The sequence below is a fragment of the Arvicola amphibius genome, chromosome 3, assembly GCF_903992535.2.
Source record: "Arvicola amphibius chromosome 3, mArvAmp1.2, whole genome shotgun sequence".
Taxonomy (NCBI): domain Eukaryota; kingdom Metazoa; phylum Chordata; class Mammalia; order Rodentia; family Cricetidae; genus Arvicola; species Arvicola amphibius.
In genome coordinates, this window is record NC_052049.1 from 51,029,857 (window position 1) to 51,048,721 (window position 18,865).

The following is an 18,865-nucleotide window of genomic DNA, read 5'->3' on the forward strand; positions in this document are numbered from 1 at the left end:
TTTATGTTTTCTGTACTAACTTTGGGAGTCCGTTTCTCCACTCACCGTGTGGGCTGGCAACACTGGTCGCCAGGCTCACCAGCTTTCACCATCCCACTGGCTCCCAATGTTAACTAGGTAAGTAGAACTTTGGGAGTCATGCCCTTGAATCTTTTTACCTAGAGTGGGAAATGAATCTACCCACACAGCACCCTACCAATGAACTATACAAAAGTACATATAGAATACAAGTAAAATACAAAGGGGCATTACTCCAATTTCAATATTATTCTTTCCACCTCACATCCAAATCAATCAATATAAGGTGCATCAGGATACTGCTAAATTTGGGGTTTTCTGAAGCTGTTAGGACAGAATTTCAAATAAAAAATTGTCCTTTGATGGTACAAACGAAAATCCAGAAGGGCTCAAACATGGTTCTCATCTTTTCCCTGCTCATGTAAGAAAACAACTATGCTTGCTGTTGTACAGTCAGAGTCACAGAGAACTTGTTCAATAGAATATTAATACAGTCACAGCACTGCTACCCCAAGAAGATGACCAATGACCTGAATAATTGATTCACTGAAGAAATACAAATGGTTAGAAGTAAAAAAATAATATATATAACATGTAAGACTGGCAAAATGAGCTGAAGTATTTAGTGCCAGTATAGATAAACTGGCCCAAATTTCCTGGTTAAAAATTTTTCAATAAGAATAAATATAACTTAAGACACTTACATGGCCTTTGCTCCAACAATTTCACTTCTAGGAATACACATGAAGCAAACATATGCATAAGTATTAAAAGACTTATATAAGGAAACTAATTCAATAATGCTCACTACAATAACTATAATGAAGACTATCTCTTTCTCTGTATGTGTATGTAGACCTATATTTATTAGTAGGGAGTGAAGTTATTGAGTATACCTTTAAATATCAAACTATATGGAATAGTTTATAGGAATTATCTACTTTGGTAGCAAAAAGATAATTATTAAAGTGTGTATTTATTAACATATGTCTGCTTGTGTGTATGTATGTGTGTTTACATATGTATATGTTTGTGGAGTTCAGAGGACGGCATTGCTAAGTCTTTTTGTCCTCTATTGCAGTTAAAAATAAAGACTTAACTTGTATATGTAACATAATTGAGACCTGTTTTAAGCTATAACTTTAGAAAGTGTTACTGGAATCAGAGAGGGAAAGACATACAGTAAGTCTGATTAGCTCAAGTCAGTCATATTAACTATGATGTCAGTAAAAGGTCAGGAACTTAACACTTACCTATATTTGAGTTAAGTCACAGAAGCTATGCACAGAGATGCCACACTGCTTACCCAAATGACACAGCCAGGATGTGCACCCAGTCATTGCGACTAGACAGCTTAGATTGGTAACATAATATAACCCAAACATGCAATCACCCCCCCCAAAAATACAGAACTGAATGGCAAAGATTTGAAAATTAAAAAAACTGAATAGTTTCTAAGGACTGGGGATGAAGCTGAGTGGTTCAGAGACTGCCTAGCATGTTAAGGCTAAGGGATTAATCCCCAGCACCATGAAAAAGGAAATAAAAGGTGTTTAAAAATGTTTGGGGAACCCTGATGGCTCCTTGGCCTTGAGAGGGAGGGAGGGGAGGTATGGGTGGAGGGGAGGGGAGGGAAGGGGGAGAAGGAGGGGAGAGAAAGGGGAGAAGGAGGGGAGGGAGGGGGGAGGAGGAGGGAAGGAGATGGAAATTTTTAAATATAAAAAAAAATAAACCATGAGGAAAAAAAAAATATAAAAAAAAAAATGTTTATACTAAAACAGTATTTCCTGTCTGGCAAACTAATCTTATTTTGAAGACAGAAATTGCACATTCAGTTTACTGTCTTAAAATACCAATCCCTTAGTGAAGAGAAATAAACTTAGAATCAACTTTTATAGAGTTAGCAGATATACAGGGATATTAACCTACAGTATCCACAGGTAACTTGAAGAAAATGTAGCCTATTCAATGAATTTAGTATCATAACAGTAATGAGATGACCGTTAGCTAAAGTCTCTTCTTTTGCTGAACATCATTGAGGCATTTAAAATTAGAACAAAAGTGAGACTGTTAAAATTCACTTTTATGATATAGCATATCTTATAATCCATGTTCATGAAGGTTGTTGAACCTGTAAAAATACAGCCATTAAATGATGAATAAAAAACCAGGCTAATTCTATATATTTTAATTCAGTTGAAAAAATTCTCTGAGTACTACCTTCCTTAAGACAGAATCCCAGCTACTCACAGTAGAGGACACAAAAGAAAGGGTCCATGCAAAGCTGGCAAAGGAGAATTATTTAGACAATAAGAAAAGCCTTGTTTGTGACTATTTAAAATTCAAAACCAAAACAAGTGGCCCGATCAATAGATTGCTAAAAACTGGGCAAGCAGGCGGAAATACAGCAAAAAGGACTCAAGTCCACTCTATATACGCATACAGTACCTGGGAGCTGAATCTGTGAACATCGTCAGAGGCACTGACGAGATCAATGGAAGACATGGAGGAAGAGCGACTATAGGGCTACCAGAGACAGACAAAGAAAAAACCAAGTAATCAGAACAAAGGCACAACAGAGCATTCAGTACCAACTTGCAAACACAAGATAAAGAAAGAGAAAACAAAGCACTATATATGAACAGCACAGCAGCAAGTGCTGACTTCACGCACCTATTATGTATTCGGCTACAAACTCATTCCAGAAAAACGAAATATGTCCAAAAATACAAACTACTTAACCTCAAGAAAGAAATTTTACTGCTACACTGTACTATTTCCCATTCTCTGTTCCCTATCCTCACCCCTCCATTTCACTTTAAAGAAAAAGCAAAGAATGTATGTTAAGAACATGATTTATAAGTTGTTTAGGAGAATGTATAGGGAATATAGCAATACAAAATCACCCCTTACTATTTAATTAAAGAAGAGACGAGAAAACTTATACTATAGGATAGTACCATGATCAGTGAGGCATTCTTTCAGTGAACTGCTATTTGCTTACCTTTTGTACAAATCTATGAGTCCCAACAGCAGAAAACGCATCTCCAGACGGCAAAGGCGTAGGCCAGTGTAACCTGGCCTTCTCACTCTGTGACTAAGAAAAACATATGTTAACATGAGATGCTTCTGAGGTATTTTGCAGCCTACAAATGGCTTCTATAATCTGAAACTAACATTTTATTAGTAAGCATGTTAGCAATAATTAATGTATGAGGAAGCTAACCTACAGACAGTTTTGCTCAATCCTGACACTTGCTTCAGACATCCCATATGGGTCTCTTCCTACTCCACAGATACTACATTAGATCACAGAAAAGCTCTTTTATATTGCTCCCAGCCAAAATTCTCTCACCCACTACTTGTACACTATCAAGTCTCATGAGTCAAGGTTAGTATTACTGCCACGTTTACTTTTTTATTGTTTTTGGTTTTTGGAGACAGGGTTTCTCTGTAGTTTTGGAGCCTGTCCTGGAACTAGCTCTTGTAGACCAGGCTGGCCTTGAACTCACAGAGATCCGCCTGCCTCTGCCTCCCAAGTTCTGGGATTAAAGGCATGTGCTACCACTGCCTGGCTACTGCCAAGTTTCTTTTATCTAAGGTCTGGTCAAATCATTTCGATTATTCTATTGCATCCAGGACCAGCAGGTATTGCCCAAAGATTGTCATCAGAACCAATATCATTGTTTGCTTCCCTTCTGGGTTCTTTTTTGTTTTTCTAATTTATTAGATTTTTAAAAAATACCAATCCAAGTTCCCACTCTCTCCTTTCCTCCTAGTCCCTCCACACAACCTTCCACCCCTCCCTCTTCCAATCCTCAGAGAAGGTAAGGCACATTGCTTTGTCGAAGGTCCAAGGCCCTCCCTACTATATCTAGGCTGAGAGAGATATACATTCAAAGAGAATAAGTTCCCAAAAAGCCAGCAGTAGGGATAAATCCTGGTGCCACTGTCAGTGGCCCTGCAGTCTGCCCCAGCCAAGCACTGTCGACCACATTCAGAGGGACTATTTAGCCCTTCAGGGTTCTTAAGATCATTTCGTGTGTGTTTATCTCCTTTCTATGAAGGCAGTCTGCTTCATCTCACTACCTAACTCCTATTCACCTGATACTTGCCTTCCTACCTCTTCTTCAGTTTATCTGATTTCTTTTCATACATTCAAATAAATACTTATTAAAAGTAATGTGTTGGTGTGTTTGCACTCATCTCTTAACTACACAGAAGACAGATGGTAATTTGTATTCAGTGCTGTCTTGTTGACCATTTCATGTAACTTCTACTTTGTTTGCAAATAATTTAAACTACAAAATGTGTAATGACGGTGTCACTTGGATAGAATCTCTGTAGTGGCTATTCTTGAACTGCTAAAGATCACACACTGAGAACAGAGGTAAATGGTTTACACCTGTAGACTGATCTTATGGACCACCGATGCTCACTACTTTATAGTATTTTCACGTCACTTCTATCTTTGCCACATTGACAGAGATACAAAATGAAGAAGACTGATTACAATGAGTTCACTATTATTCCCAAATACACATTCTAAAAACAAACAAACAACAACAAAATGATGCTACTTCAGGTTGTACTTTAGGCTTCTAAGAACAACCTTAGGCTTCCAAAATCATACATTAATTGGAATTGGGAATTAGATGCAGTGTAGCATCTTTTAAGGAAAAAAAAAGAAATAAGCTTTACAGATTACTATGGAGTGAACATTTAAAACACTGACTTAAGAATATAAAGAAAATAAATATGAGAAGCAGATAGGTTATTTACCATGAAGGAGTTACTCCTGGCTACTTAGCCTAGCGAACTGATATAATGGATAGATTTGTGGTATAAAAATACAGAAACGATACTCCACATCTAGGTTAGTTACACTTGCCTCAGGACACACTTCAACTATAAATAGGACACCTTGAAGGCAGAGAATCAAAGAGAAATGAGTAAGGAAAATTCACCCTTTAGTACCATCTGGTGGTAAAATATAGTAAATGAATTGTAATAGAACTGACGCCAGGAATCAAAATAATCTTGAAAACAGAATTTAAATATTAAAAAAATTCTTTCAGTCAATTTCCATAAAAGGAGCTGGGTGTAAATGCTGTGACTGTAGTGATGACTGCAAAGCAAAGCAGAAGTGAGGGAGAACTGAAGGGAAGGTGAAGAAGGTGGAGGTGAAGTGAGGGAGAACTGAAGGGAAGGTGAAGAAGGTGGAGGTGAAGTGAGGGAGAACTGAAGGTGGAGGTGAAGAAGGTGAAGGTGAAGGTGAAGGTGAAGTGAGGGAGAACTGAAGGTGGAGGTGAAGGCAATAAATGCGCTAATAATAAAAGCTGGGTGGTACTAACGCTAAAAACAAAATCTCTTAAACCTGTGAATATAGATGGTACTTGAGAAGACATTTAGAGAGACCCTTCTGATATCAGAATGGGTAAGGCTGCATTCTTTAAGAGTAACAGAATAGGCAGAACATTTTCATTTAAGGTCACATTAACTATGTATACTTCTTTTAAAGATTTATTGGCTTTTTTGTTTGGAAATAAAAATATAAAGAAACCGACTCACAAAGATTCTTTAATATTTATGATAGCTAATATTTTGGTTACATTCAGTTTTCCAATTCTAAAATACACATCAAGGACACCTGTGTGGTGTTAAAAGGAATGTGAGTGGATATACCTGTTCCTCTATTTTATCTTGTCTGTCAAGAGCAGCTTCAACAGCATCAAAGAACTCCTCCTCATTAATCAGACTGTTTGGACCCTCCTAGATAACAGACAGGAAACAAACAGCAACTATTTCATTTATTTAAAGAAACAGAAACATTGACAACTTTGATATTACCTCTGAGAGGATAAAGTTCAAAACTGACCTAATACACATTTATTGAACAAAAAACTTTTTTATACTAGTATTCTTCCTAGTTAGTTAATACTAGTTAATACTAGTATAGTACTAACCACAGTGGTAACACATACTCTAAAAAAAAATTATAGGTAATATAATTAAATAGCTCATCCACTATATTTTTTGATTTGTGAAACAGGGTCTTACTTTGTACTCTACATTGTCCTAAACTCATTCTGATGCCTTCACTGGCACCACACTTGGCAGCAATCCTCCTTTCTCAGCTTCCCGAGAACTGGAATTACAGATTTAAGCCATTATATCAGGTTCATATACTGTAAACTGGCTAATACTGTTTCAAGGTTTAAGGTCTATAACAGGGATTACTGAACCACCTGAATCCAGTCTGCTTTCTACTTTTCTATGGTCCTGTGAGCTTAAGAATTTCAATATTATAAGGGTAAAAAAAAAAAAAACCAACCAGTAACAACATTTTATAGCAACCAAATTACTTGAAATTGAACTTTTATTGCCTATAAAGTTATATTTAGTCATACTCATGCTCATAATTAAATAAATTATAAAAAAGATAATTAAAATTGTAGAAAAAGGGCTGGGAAAATAATTAATGTGTAAAGCATGCACGGGCACTTGGGTTCAGATCCTCAGCACCTATGTAGAAGCTGGGCTCAAAGGCACATGCCTGCAACCCCAGCATCAGAGAATAGAGACAGGTAGATCCTGGGTCTTGCTGGCGAGCCAGCTTGGTCAAAATAGTGAGCTCTGGGTTCAGGGAGAAACTCTGTCTACAAAATAAGTACAGAGGACATCTGATAGCAACTGTGTCACCACACCTGCACACACATTAACCGACAAGAAAAAATAGCTTAAAACTTCAAAAGGAATGAAGTCTAAAGATAGATAATAGTTTACTTGAGAACTTTATACTTTCTTATTTTGTTTGCTTTTATAATGCAGAGACTTGAACATGGGATCTTTATGCTTGGTGACAGCTCTACCAATGAATTATATTCCTTTGCTGAGAACTGTTCAGTTTAGAATTAAAATTCACAGGGATTTTAAAAAATTGGACTAAACTTACACATTTTAAAAGAATTATGTGAGACAGAGTCTCATGCAACCCAGCTTGGCCTTAAACTTCTGACCATCCTGCTACTAACTCTCAGGTACTTGGATTTCATGTCACCAAGGGAAAAAAAAAAAGAAGGCGTACTTTAAACAAGACAAAATAAAAATATCCAACAGATAGGTTTGGAGGACGGTTCACTGTTTAGAGCACTTGCTGTTCTTACAAAGGACCCAGGTTCAGTTCCCAGCATCCACATTGCGGCTCATAACCAAATGAAACTCCAGTTTCAGGGAATCTGATGTCCTCTTAAGAACTCATGGGCACCAGGCATGTATGTGGAGAACATGCATATATGCAATCAAAATGGTCCTGCACATAAAAAATACAATGAAATAAATCTTTAAATAATTAAAAAAAAGATTTCAACAAATGATACTGGAATGTAGATTCCCAATCCTATCATAATTTTAAAAAAAATCAGATATATTGGGTATAATGGTACACAGCTTAATCTTAGAGGCAGAGAATCTCTGTAACTGAAGAGGCAGAGGCAGGGGACCAGGAGTTCAAAACCAGCCTGGGCTACAACAGGCACTGTCTCAAAACAACATACAAAAAAAAATCCAGGATGCATTAGATATATTTAGAAGAAACCATTAAGTATAAATAATTATTTGCTAAGACTAGCAGAAGAAAGATTCATTATAAGGAAGCTTAAAATTTCATATGATAAATCAATAATCAATAAGGATTTTTAGACAGACTCTTACTCTAGTTTTGTAGCTCATGGTGGCATAAGCCATGATGTCTTACTCAACAAGATATGTCTAAAGCTTTAGAGATGGCAAAAAGAATCTTTGTTTTCATAAAAAGCTTGGCATTTATATACATCAAGTTAATCCTGAGAAACAAATTACATATATAGAACACTTAAAGGTTATAAAAATACTAAAGGTCACTTTTGTGATAGATGTGCCCCCCCCCAATCTGAGTCCATACTTCATAATCTGGTCCTCCAAAACGGGGTTTCTTCTTAAGTTCTGCCATTGCGTTCTTGTATGCTTCTTCTAATCGTCTCCTCTTCTCCGAATCCTAAGTAAGTAGCAGAGGGAGAGAAAGTAACTGATTTAGTGAGCATTTTAAATATCATGAAAAGACTTGGAGGTGACTTTCTGTGTAACTGACCAAAAAATAACTACTTCTGTGAAAACCACAAGTGTCCTCTACCTAGGAGCACTCTCTGGTGGATACACACTCCACAGAGGCTACTATCTGAATCTGTCAGTATCACCTCTATCACATTAAGTACTGAGGTGGTTAAGAAATGTTAAAGTGTTCAAACTTAAAACAAGATAAATAAGGACCAGAGAAATGGAGGCTGCAAATTCCTGTACTCCTCCCCACCACAACACCATTATTTATTGTTGTGAGGGGATAAAACAAATACTGAATGTTAGAAATAAAAGAACTCAATTTTCAATAGACAATAGCAGTCAACATTAAATTTTAAAAACGATTTCTTATTGCTGGTTAAAATTGTACTTTAGGACTGAAAAAGACTGATGACTTATTTTAACTCTCCCATTTTATAGATAGAGCCAACAGTGTTAAAGAGTCAAGTTAAAAACTTAAAGGCTGGCCCAAAAAGAACCTTCCTGCCACAGCATGGGTCACTGGATCAAATCTGATGTAATACTGAAGCCTAGTCAAGACAGATACCCTTCACTGTATCACTTCAAGTATTTTCAAGTTTAGACAGTTAGGCTAATTTAATGGGTAAATTAAACACGCACGTGCACGCAGGCGCGCGCATACACAAAGCTAGTTACAAGTATCATATCCAAATTGAAGCTAGTATGCCTTATCGTCAATAAACACAATTTTTTCTTAGTAATTTATTTAACCTTGAAATTTTAGTCTTCCTGAGTACAACTGGCTAGAAATTAAGTACATTTCTAAAGAAGGAATTGTTATTATAGATAACCATAAAATGATCACGTATAAATAATATTTTGGTTAAAGAATACTTGAGTGAACATTTTAAGTTTAAAAAATATAAAACAATTTTATTATATAGCTGTTATTATCATCACGTATCTAATGTGCACTATAGAGTATAAGTTTCTTTAGGGAGTGTTTCCTATTTCTCTATTCCTAGCTTACAGAAGACATGAGAACAATTTGGAAGGAAACACCATCAATGAAATCACATTGATATTGTGCATTCTTTCTTGATTTTATGAATTATATAAGAGATAGTGATAAACAACTTCCTTGAATTAACTGACTTCATTACTTTTATTGTGCCTAATTTATAAATTAAACTTTATCATAGGCATGAGTCTGTAGGAAAAAAATAGTGCATAAAGAGTTTGATACTATTTGTGATTTTACATCCTCTGGGAGTTTTGGAACATGTGTATCAGGTAAAGGTTTCCATACTGCTAGTTACTATGGCTCCCTCTCCCTGGTGCTTGAGAACTCCAAACAGCTCTCTTCTTTTCTAAAGCCGAGAACTGTTTTAAATACACAGTGCTGTTTCTATCCTGCATCATAGTAGCATTACAACAACCGTTGCTGCTTTTGTTAGTTTCTTGCTCAAACTGAAAGACCTTCACACACTGTAAGCAGTAACAGTTTCTAATGAAAGGGACTTTGACTGATGTTTAGCCTGGGATCCAGAGCAGACATACGCAGAGCAAGAAAATCTGCTTTAGCTTTGCTTCTTAGCACCTTTGGACAAGTCTTTTGACTCAGACTCAGTTCCTTCTGAAAAATGATGGTGTTGAGCCAGAACTAGATTTTATAAGGTGTGTTTTAATTTTAGCATTTGACTATTTTACAAATGTTATATTTTAAACAGAAGTTTCCCACAAAGAAAATTCAGTGAGCCATAGTTCACATTAAAAGCTAGAAATTCATGTTATAACATTATTATCAATGTTGCTGATTAAATAAAGGTGGGAAATGGAGCATTGGGCAAATATTTGAACAATATAATGTATGTTAAATGATATCAGTGACCAGGGAAAACATAATGGCTATGAATGTAACAAGTAAATATTTAACTTTATAAATCAGTGTTCAAGTTAGTTCATTATAACTTAAATACAGACTCAAACTTTATACACTAAAAGAGAGTAATGCAAAATGCACATCTATACCAAATCATCATAAATAATATTTAAAGAATTTTTACCTTAAATATAATCAAGAGAACATGTATAATAACTGAGTAAATCATTGGTAAATAATGAGTTGAGGATTCTGATCAAGTAGCAACATAAAAGCTCCGATACTTCTATCCATCCAGAGGTCCTTCCCCTCAGAAATTCAATGAACACAAAGTTTAAAATATTATTTTTAAAATGAAGAAAAATTATAGTCTTACCTTATCATGTCTTTTTTGCCAGCTTTCTTCCCGTTTTACCATTAATTCAATACAATGAGAAAGTGTGGCAAGGATTCCAGCAGTAGTTGCTTTAAAAGTTATTGCTTCCCCTTTAAAGTCTATACCATTAATTCCTTTTGGGGTTATATGTGGAAATACTGAAAAAGAAAGTTATTCACTGAAAATCATTCAAATGAAATGATTTCATCACATTTAAGATTAGCAGGTATTTATAAAACTAGCAAATCAGATCAAGGTTTGAACTGTACCTTTCCTCCTGCAGACCATCATTAAAAACCCTACCGTGCTGGGAGCAGAGCTCCGAGGCATTTCCAGACTCTATTTCCTGAACTCATTGGCTGTATGTACTCAGTGAGTCCAGTAGTAGGTGGAGGAGTGATGCTCACAATGACATTCCGACATGTTTAAGCTTAGGGGACTTTATGTTAAGATACCTTACACTGGGGGCTAGGAATGGAATGCAGCTCCATGAACAAAGCTCTGGGTTTGATGACCCAACACTGGGTGTGGGGGGAGTGGATAAAGGAAAGAACAAAGGATGTGAACACATTTCACCAAAAAAGAGAATGCAAGTAAGCACATTAGAAGATGCTTAGTTCCCACAGAAATGTAAATTAAAACCACAAGAAGTACCTTGAACATTTTTAAAAGTTTAATTTTAAGATTCTCTACAAAGGCACTCACAGAATAAGAAAAATGAAATATATGCCCATAAAAACCTTTGTATGAACTGTCACAGTAGATTTATAGTATCCCCCAAAAATAAACAACCCAATTTGAAACAAACAATCCATTCATAAGTGGATAAGCAAATTGTAGTGTATCCATACAATGGAACATCACTCAGCAATAAGAAGAAATCAACACACATTGTATCAACTAGAAATCTTAAATTACATAAACCAAGCAAGAAAGTCTAAGAAATCACTTAACTACTGGAAGATACAACCATATTTATTTATTTTGGCTCTGCTGAATGTCACCTGGACTGTGTATGTAGGCAAGGTCTCTGCCCCTGAGCTTTACTTCCAGCCATATTTAGTTCTTTAAAACATGGTTTTATTGAGATAAACTTCCCACAAATTTCACTCATAAAATTCAGTTGTTTTCAGTATATTCAGTATAAATCAGCATCAGCAAAATAAAATTCTCATACAACTATCCATTCTACTAGAAATCGCTCCCCACTTTCCTTAAATCCTTGGATATAAGCAGTTGTTGGCCTATTTTCTGCCTCCGAAGTATCACTTAGATATTTCATATAACAAGCATAAAAGCGGTATTATGACAAAGTTTTATTTAACACATTTTCAAGATTTATCCATGTGCTAGGCATGGTGGCTCATGCCTATAATTCTAGCACTCAAGTGCTAAAATAGTAGTTCAAGGCCAGTTTGGGCTACAAAGCTAAACACTGCATCTCTCAAAGCAAACAAAATAAGATTCATGCTGGGTGTGGAGGTACACACACATCCTTTTAATCCCAGTATTCAGGAGGCAGAGGAAGGTGTATTACTCTGAGTTTGGTTCAGTCTGTTCTACATAGTTAATTCCAAGTCAGTCTCTATGGTGGAAGGTCCCTGCCACTACCAAAAAGTATGCAGTCAGCTTTTCATCAACACCATTTAAGTGTTTCATGGCAGGACCTCTTAAAAGAGCTGCAAAGTTTTGCATCTATAGCTGAGTCAGGAAGCTTCTCTTAAATGAGAGCGCTTGCCTCTAGCAAGTAGAGCCCACTCAAAAAAGTGCTGTTATCAAGAAGCCATACTTAACACTGTTATTTTGTGTCTTCCCAAGCTCTTTCAGGTTTTATGTAGATGCAACTGCCCCACGTTGGGCACCATTCAGTTGACTGAGGTTTCTGTCCTGCCCAGTTCCCACAGTCGTTAAGTCCCAAAGAAATCACATAAAGGTCTACTTTAATTATAAACTGATTGGCCTAGTATCTCAGGCTTCTTATGAACTCTTATAACTTATTTTAGCCCATAATTCTTGTCTGTGTTAGCCACGTGGCTTGGTACCTTTTTTGGCAAGGCAGTCACATCTTGCGTCCTCTGCATCTGGGTCACTGACTGCAGACTGAAACTTCCCTCTTCGCAGAATTCTCGTTGCCCTACCTCTACTTCCTGCCTGGTCACCCCACCTAAACTTCCTGCCTGGCTACTGGCCAATCAGCGGCTTATTAAAAATAATACAAGTGATAGGATAAAAGACTATTGTCCCACAGCAAGTCAAGGCTTTAGTAAGATAAGGCTATATAGTAAGACCCAGTCTCAAAAAAACAATAGAGCAGGAAAGATGGTTTGGCAGTTAAGAGAACTTCCTGTTCTTTCAGAGGTTGAGTTCATTCAGTTCTTAGTAATCAGAATTGCCTATAAGTCTAGATCCATGGGATTCAATGCCCACTTCTGGCCTTTTAGGAGAGTCTGTCATGTATATGTACACACACGCATGCATACAATTTTCAGATTGTTCATAGCATGTACAAATATAACTATTTTATACATTGGTCTTTCACCTTTTAAACTTGGTCCTTCGTTTATAGTTCTAATAGTTCTTAATAGACTTGTTTGAATTTCTTTAAAAGCTTTTCTTTTTGTTATGTGGGGCTTAAGTTCAGGGCCTTGAGCACACCAGACAAGCTCTGCCCCTGAGCTATACTCCCAAACCCTAAAATTTTCTTTGTATAGATCATACTAAAAATTCTTTGTTTGTAGATGTACTAGCATCTGCAAACAGACTACAGTTTGAATGATTTTTGTTTTCTTACTGAAGACATTAATTATAATTCCCTGCTTTGTCTGAGTTTATCTAGTTTGTGTGTGCTTGTCACTGTCTTTTATGTAGGAGTCTTTCTACAAATGTATCTAGACCTGATCTATATCTATATCTATATATACAGAGGGACACTAAAGAAGCGAGCAAGCCTTTCAACTAGTTGGGCTGAAGCGTGATATGGAGTCAGCTTCTTGATTGTGGCATCCGCACAGCTCTCCTTACAGGTGTTTTCTCTAATGGCTATTCAGTTCTCTAAGAGCTGTCTTCCAATTTTATGTCAGGAAGCTACATCTGTTAGATGGTGTTTTGGGAACAGGGTATAAGAAAGGGGCAAGGGTTATATCTTCCAGTATTTAAATTTACAAAGCAAATAGTTTGGTACATAGTCAGAGCTCAATAGTCACCACATCTAATTCTAGTCATTTGTTTGTATGTGTGTATATATGCTTTTGTGTGTATTGTATGTAGCACATTTATGATATGCATGTGTAGGCCAGAGTTCAATGTTGGCTGGTTCACTCAGTTGCTTTTTACCTTACTTTTTGAGGCAAGGTCTCCCATTGAACCTAGAGCTCACTGATGTGGTTACACCACATTGAGTAACCAAAATGCCACAGAGAACCTTCTCTGTCTACCTTCCCAGTGCTAGAATTATAGGTGCAGACTACTGTGCCTTGCTCTTTTAGATTGATGCTAATGATCAAACAAATCCTCATGCTTATGCAGCAAGAGGATAGTCTTATGGCACAAGCTAAAGTTACCTGAGAGGCAGGACTCTCAGTTCTGAAATTATACCTCCATAGGCAGACCTGTAAGGTCTGATCTGTAAGGTGATCAATAGGGCTCAGTCCATTGTGGGTGCCATTCATGAGCTAGTGGTGGTCCTGGGTTCTATAAGAAAGTGGGCTGGGTACTACAGAGATGGCTCAGCGGTTAAGAATACTGATTGCTCATCTAGAGAGCCCCGATTCAATTCCCAGCACCCACATGGCAGTTCACAACTGTCTGTAACTTCAGTTCCAAAGGATTTGACACCCTTGCACAGACATACACGAAGGTAAAAATACCAATGCATTAAAGAGAGAAAGAGAGCAGTGGGAGGGAGGGAGAAAGGAAGCAGGTTGAATAAGCTATGTAGAGAAGCCAGTAAGCAGCATCCCTCCTTGGCTTTTGCATCAGCTCCTGGCACTGGGTTCCTGCCCTGTTTGAGTTCCTTTCCTGACTTCCTTTCATGATGAATAGTGGAGGTGCTAAGCTACATAAGCCCTTTCCTTCCCAACTTGTGTTTTGATCTTGGTGTTCATAGCAGCAATAGAAACCTTAACCAAGAGAGGAGTTGTCTTGCCAGCTTCATTAATTACTTTCTTGATAGCACAATACAATTACCTTTGGCTGTATTGTAAGGAATACAGTATTCCCAAACCTAGGAATTTCCACTTCTATCTTAAGAAAAGGTTCCCTATTCCTCAAAATGTTTTGCCTTGCCCAGTTCTCATATAAGGGGATGTGTTTAGACTAACTGTAACTTTATATGTCATGTTTTGTGGATATCCATGACAGGCCTGCCCTTTTCTGAAATGAAACAGAGAAGGAGTGGATGGGATGTGGGGTAGAGGGACTGGGAGGAGAGGTAGAAGGGGAAACTATGATCTGAGTGCATAATAAATTAATTTTAAAAATAAAAAAATCCATTCTAAGACAATATATTCCCTCTGCATTAAAATTCCTGGAGGGGATTACTTGGAGGGTAATATGATCAGAATGCAGTTAACATTTGGATCCACATGATCCACATGTGCCTCCTGTAATTTCTCTTTAATCAAATAAATTCTCTCTCAGCTTTGACTGGAACTATTACAACATATCTTGGAACTATTTAAAAAAAAAAGAAAATAACCTATTTTCTTTTGGGAAAGCACGAGGTATGGTTGAGCATATGTGGGATGAATGATTAGGCTGATAGTTTAAAAACTTTTAATGATTTTTCAACATTTAAATAAGGCACCTTTTCTATTACAGCATATTAGTCATTGTGACATAAAATATAACCCAAAGAAACTTTCTAAACAGTCTTTCAGATTATAGAGACACTGGATCACTTGACAGGCTTCAAGATTACAGTTTTAAATTACAAGGACAACTTTTTGTATTAAGTTGTAATATTAAGCTGAACCTTTACAAAAGGAAGGGGCAGTATCGTTGTAAGGAAGGAATGACAAGGAAATAAGAACTGAAAAAGAAGGGAGATGGAGTGATGTGGAATTCCCCTCTGTATACTGTGAATAGTATTGGTGAATAAAGAAAGTGCTTTGAGCCTATAGCAGAGCAGGGCAGAACAGAGGTAGGTGGGGAAAACTAAACTGATTGCTGGGAGGAAAATGGTGGCAAAATGGGAAGAAGCCATGGAGCCGCCACCTTCAGAGACAGACAAGCTGAAACTTTGCCGGTAAGCCTGTGCCACATGGCACTACACAGATTAATGGAGATGGGTTAAATTAATATGTAAGAGTTAGCCAATAAGAAGCTAGAGCTAATGGGCCAAGCAGTGATTTATATAATATAGTTTTTGTGTGATTATTTCAGGAGTCTGGGTGGTCAGGACAAACAAGTAGCCTCCTTCCTCCTACAATGGAGAGAGAACCAATAAACTTTAGCATCAATAATGGGAGATTCTAGTATGATCTATGAAACAGAAAATTACTTCCATGCATAAAATAGCTTTAAGAACTGGAAAATAAGCAACTGCTAGGTTTTACTTGATATATTTTTTGTAATTTTAGCAAAAATAAATACTTAGATTAAATTTTCACAAAACTTTCATTCATTTTAAAAGACTAGAAATCCACTTTAGTTTTTTCTTAGGAAGAGGTCAAAGAAGAAGACAATTTACACTTCATAGAAATGAAAAATTTGTAATTATTCAAGAAGTTTCCTCTAATAACTCAGTTTCAACACCAATTTATCAAGTGGAGAAAAGGAACAGAGAGAAATTACATTCAAATGAAACAATGAAATCAAGCCCCATAACCCTTCCAATTCTTAAGAATAAAATTCGTTCAGTACTAGCAATTAATTTTGCCAATATTAATGAAATGAGGTTAATATTTGGAATGAGCCTTTGTTAGATAGTAAGCCATCATTACATGATATCAGGATGTATATTTTACCTACCTGGCTTCTCTTCAAAGATATTTTAACTATGGAAAATTATTCAGAAATTATTCTTTGATATATAGAGCTACTATATAATCTTGATGTAGAATATTATTTTAAGATGTATTACTTTTGTTCAGGCTGCATTTGCTTAACTTTGTGAAGTTTTGATTCTTTGCCTGTATAAAACACCTGATTATCTTATAAGGAGCTGAGTTGCCAATAGTAAGGTAGGAGAAAGGATAGGTAGGGCTGGCAGGCAGAGAGTATGAATGGGAAGGAATCTGGGAATGAGAGAAAAAGGAAGACTTCTAGGGTCAGCCACCCAGTTACCCAGCTACACAGCCAGACATGGAGTAAGAAGGAAAGGAAAGGCATACAGGTATAGTGAATGATAAAAGCCCTGAGGCCAAAACCAGATGGGATAATTTAAGTTAAGAAGAGCTGGCAAGAAACAAGCCAAGATAAAGTTGGACATTCCTAACTAAGAATAAGCCTCTGTGTGTGATTTATTTGGGAGCTGGGTGGTAAACTCCCCCCAAAACCAATAGAGTAAAACATCACACAACATAATCTCACAAAATATATTCCATCTGATCGAGGAAGAAAAGGTATTACTTACATTTTTCCTTATTACCATTGGTATTGTGCAAAAAGTCTCCATCAGAACGAGTTGTAGGGAAGTCATCTTCATCATCTTCTACCACTAAAAAAAATTTAAAAATATTACAGTGAAAATTGGTTTATTCTGATCTTCAACTGAGCAAAAGCTCTTATTCATTTTTTGTGTTTTCACTGACTATGAAGACATGCTTAATAATAAATATGTTGTGGAATGATATTAAATATATTACTTTAAAAATGTATTGTCATCTGTGGAATAGATGGTTATTGAGCTATTACCCTTTAGTCTTTGTAGTTTGAAAGAAAATGGCCCCCAAAGGGAGTGACACTATTAGGAGGTGTGGCCTTGTGGAATAGGTGTGGTCTTGTTGGAGGAACTATGTCACTGTGGAGGTTTCATATATGCTCAAGATACCAAGATACCAGCCACTGTCTCAGACCACTTCCTATTCCCTGCCAAGGACTCAGTTCCTTTTCCAGCACGATGTCTCCTGCACATCGTATGTCCTGCCATGATAACAATGGACTCAACCTCTGGCACTGTAAACTGCCACCTCATTAAATGCTTTCCTTTCCTAGAGTTGCTATCATCATGGTATCCCTGCACAGCAGTAGATTCCCTAACTAAGGGCTCTTTCTACCTTCAATATGGTCAATTTTATTACACTTTAATTTTTCTAAAAGGGTCTAGCAAGACAAAAGCACTTGCCACCATGCCTGACAGAGTTCAACCCTAAGAACCAATAGGGTAGACGTCAATAATCAACTCCCTAAGCTATCCTCTAATTTCAACATAGGGACTGCATGGCACATGCATGACCACATACCTACTACACATATACAGATATAAACAAAATAAAAATTGGAGAGGCATAGAAGAAGTGACAGCTGTAAAGTGAGTGATACCTTTTTTATCTTCTAGAAATTCTCCAATCCGCTATTTTTGTATATATAGGAAAATAATACTTGTAGATGTGATGTCGATTTTCATTTATTTCAATGTGGATGTGCTCCTGGATATCCCTTTTATTTTTTTTCAATTCCAAACAATTAAAACTTGAAAACAACATGTGATTCTTCTTTTTATGATCTGACTCCTTCTGGCCCCTGCCCCATCTCCGAGTGCTAAGATTAAAGGTGTGTACCACCATTACTGTCTCCTCATTTTTTTTAATGTACACTATTCCCTTTTCTTCTGCCCAGTATGTTCTGATTTTGTTTTATGCATTCTGTTTATAACACTTATTTTTGGAACCTCAGCTCTCAACTACTTTGCCTTTAATCAAGCCTTTTTTTTATCTAATTAATAAAAAATAATATTTACATCCTGGCCACTGCTTCCCCTTTCCCTCTCCTTCCAGCCCTCCCTCCCTCCGTCTCCCCTTTCATCAAGCTTTTTAATGGTCCCTTAGTTTTGAGACAGGATCAGCAGTGGACCTATGATTCCCCCTACTCTATCCTTTGTTATGACCTCTTTGTTTTACATTTTTAATATGAATACTTGACAAGATTCAACAAGTTGAAAGTTCTTGACCCCCCCATGTATCCTAAAAATATTAAAAAATTATCTTCACATTATATGTGTAAAGTATAAATATAACATAAATTTTCTGTTCAGTCTACGGGTTCTCTTCCAAAGACATCTCATTATGTCTATAGAACATATATTTTACAATTTAAAATAAGCCCCAAATACTTCTGATATTAAACATTTTTGTGTGTATATGTGAGCAAACACACACATGTGCATATGTGCATGCTGGTATGCATATAGAGACCAGACATCGATGCCAGATGTCTTTTACTATTGATTTCTCCCTTATCTTTTCAGACAGGATTTCTCAGTGAACCAAGCACTCACTCAGATTAGCCAGACTGGCTGGTCACTGAGTTAAACAGATCCATCTGTTTCCTGCCCTCTATGGATTAGGGACACA

At 36.7% G+C, this 18,865-nt stretch overlaps 1 protein-coding gene across 3 annotated transcripts in view; it reads right to left on the bottom strand.

Annotated features, from left to right (window-relative positions):
• Cert1 (ceramide transporter 1) overlaps nt 1-18,865 on the bottom strand; it is a 109,990-nt gene that overhangs the window by 16,407 nt on the left and 74,718 nt on the right. For 2 of the 3 annotated variants that reach the window (XM_038323070.1, XM_038323068.1), the window contains exons 6-10: nt 16,927-17,010; nt 10,353-10,510; nt 7,961-8,053; nt 5,704-5,790; nt 3,023-3,115 (exon numbers count right to left, since the gene is read on the bottom strand). In XM_038323070.1, coding sequence (XP_038178998.1) covers nt 3,023-3,115; nt 5,704-5,790; nt 7,961-8,053; nt 10,353-10,510; nt 16,927-17,010 — 515 coding nt within the window. Of the gene's footprint in view, nt 1-2,466; nt 2,545-3,022; nt 3,116-5,703; nt 5,791-7,960; nt 8,054-10,352; nt 10,511-16,926; nt 17,011-18,865 lie in introns of all 3 variants that reach the window. The other variant, XM_038323069.1, reaches the window with a different exon arrangement.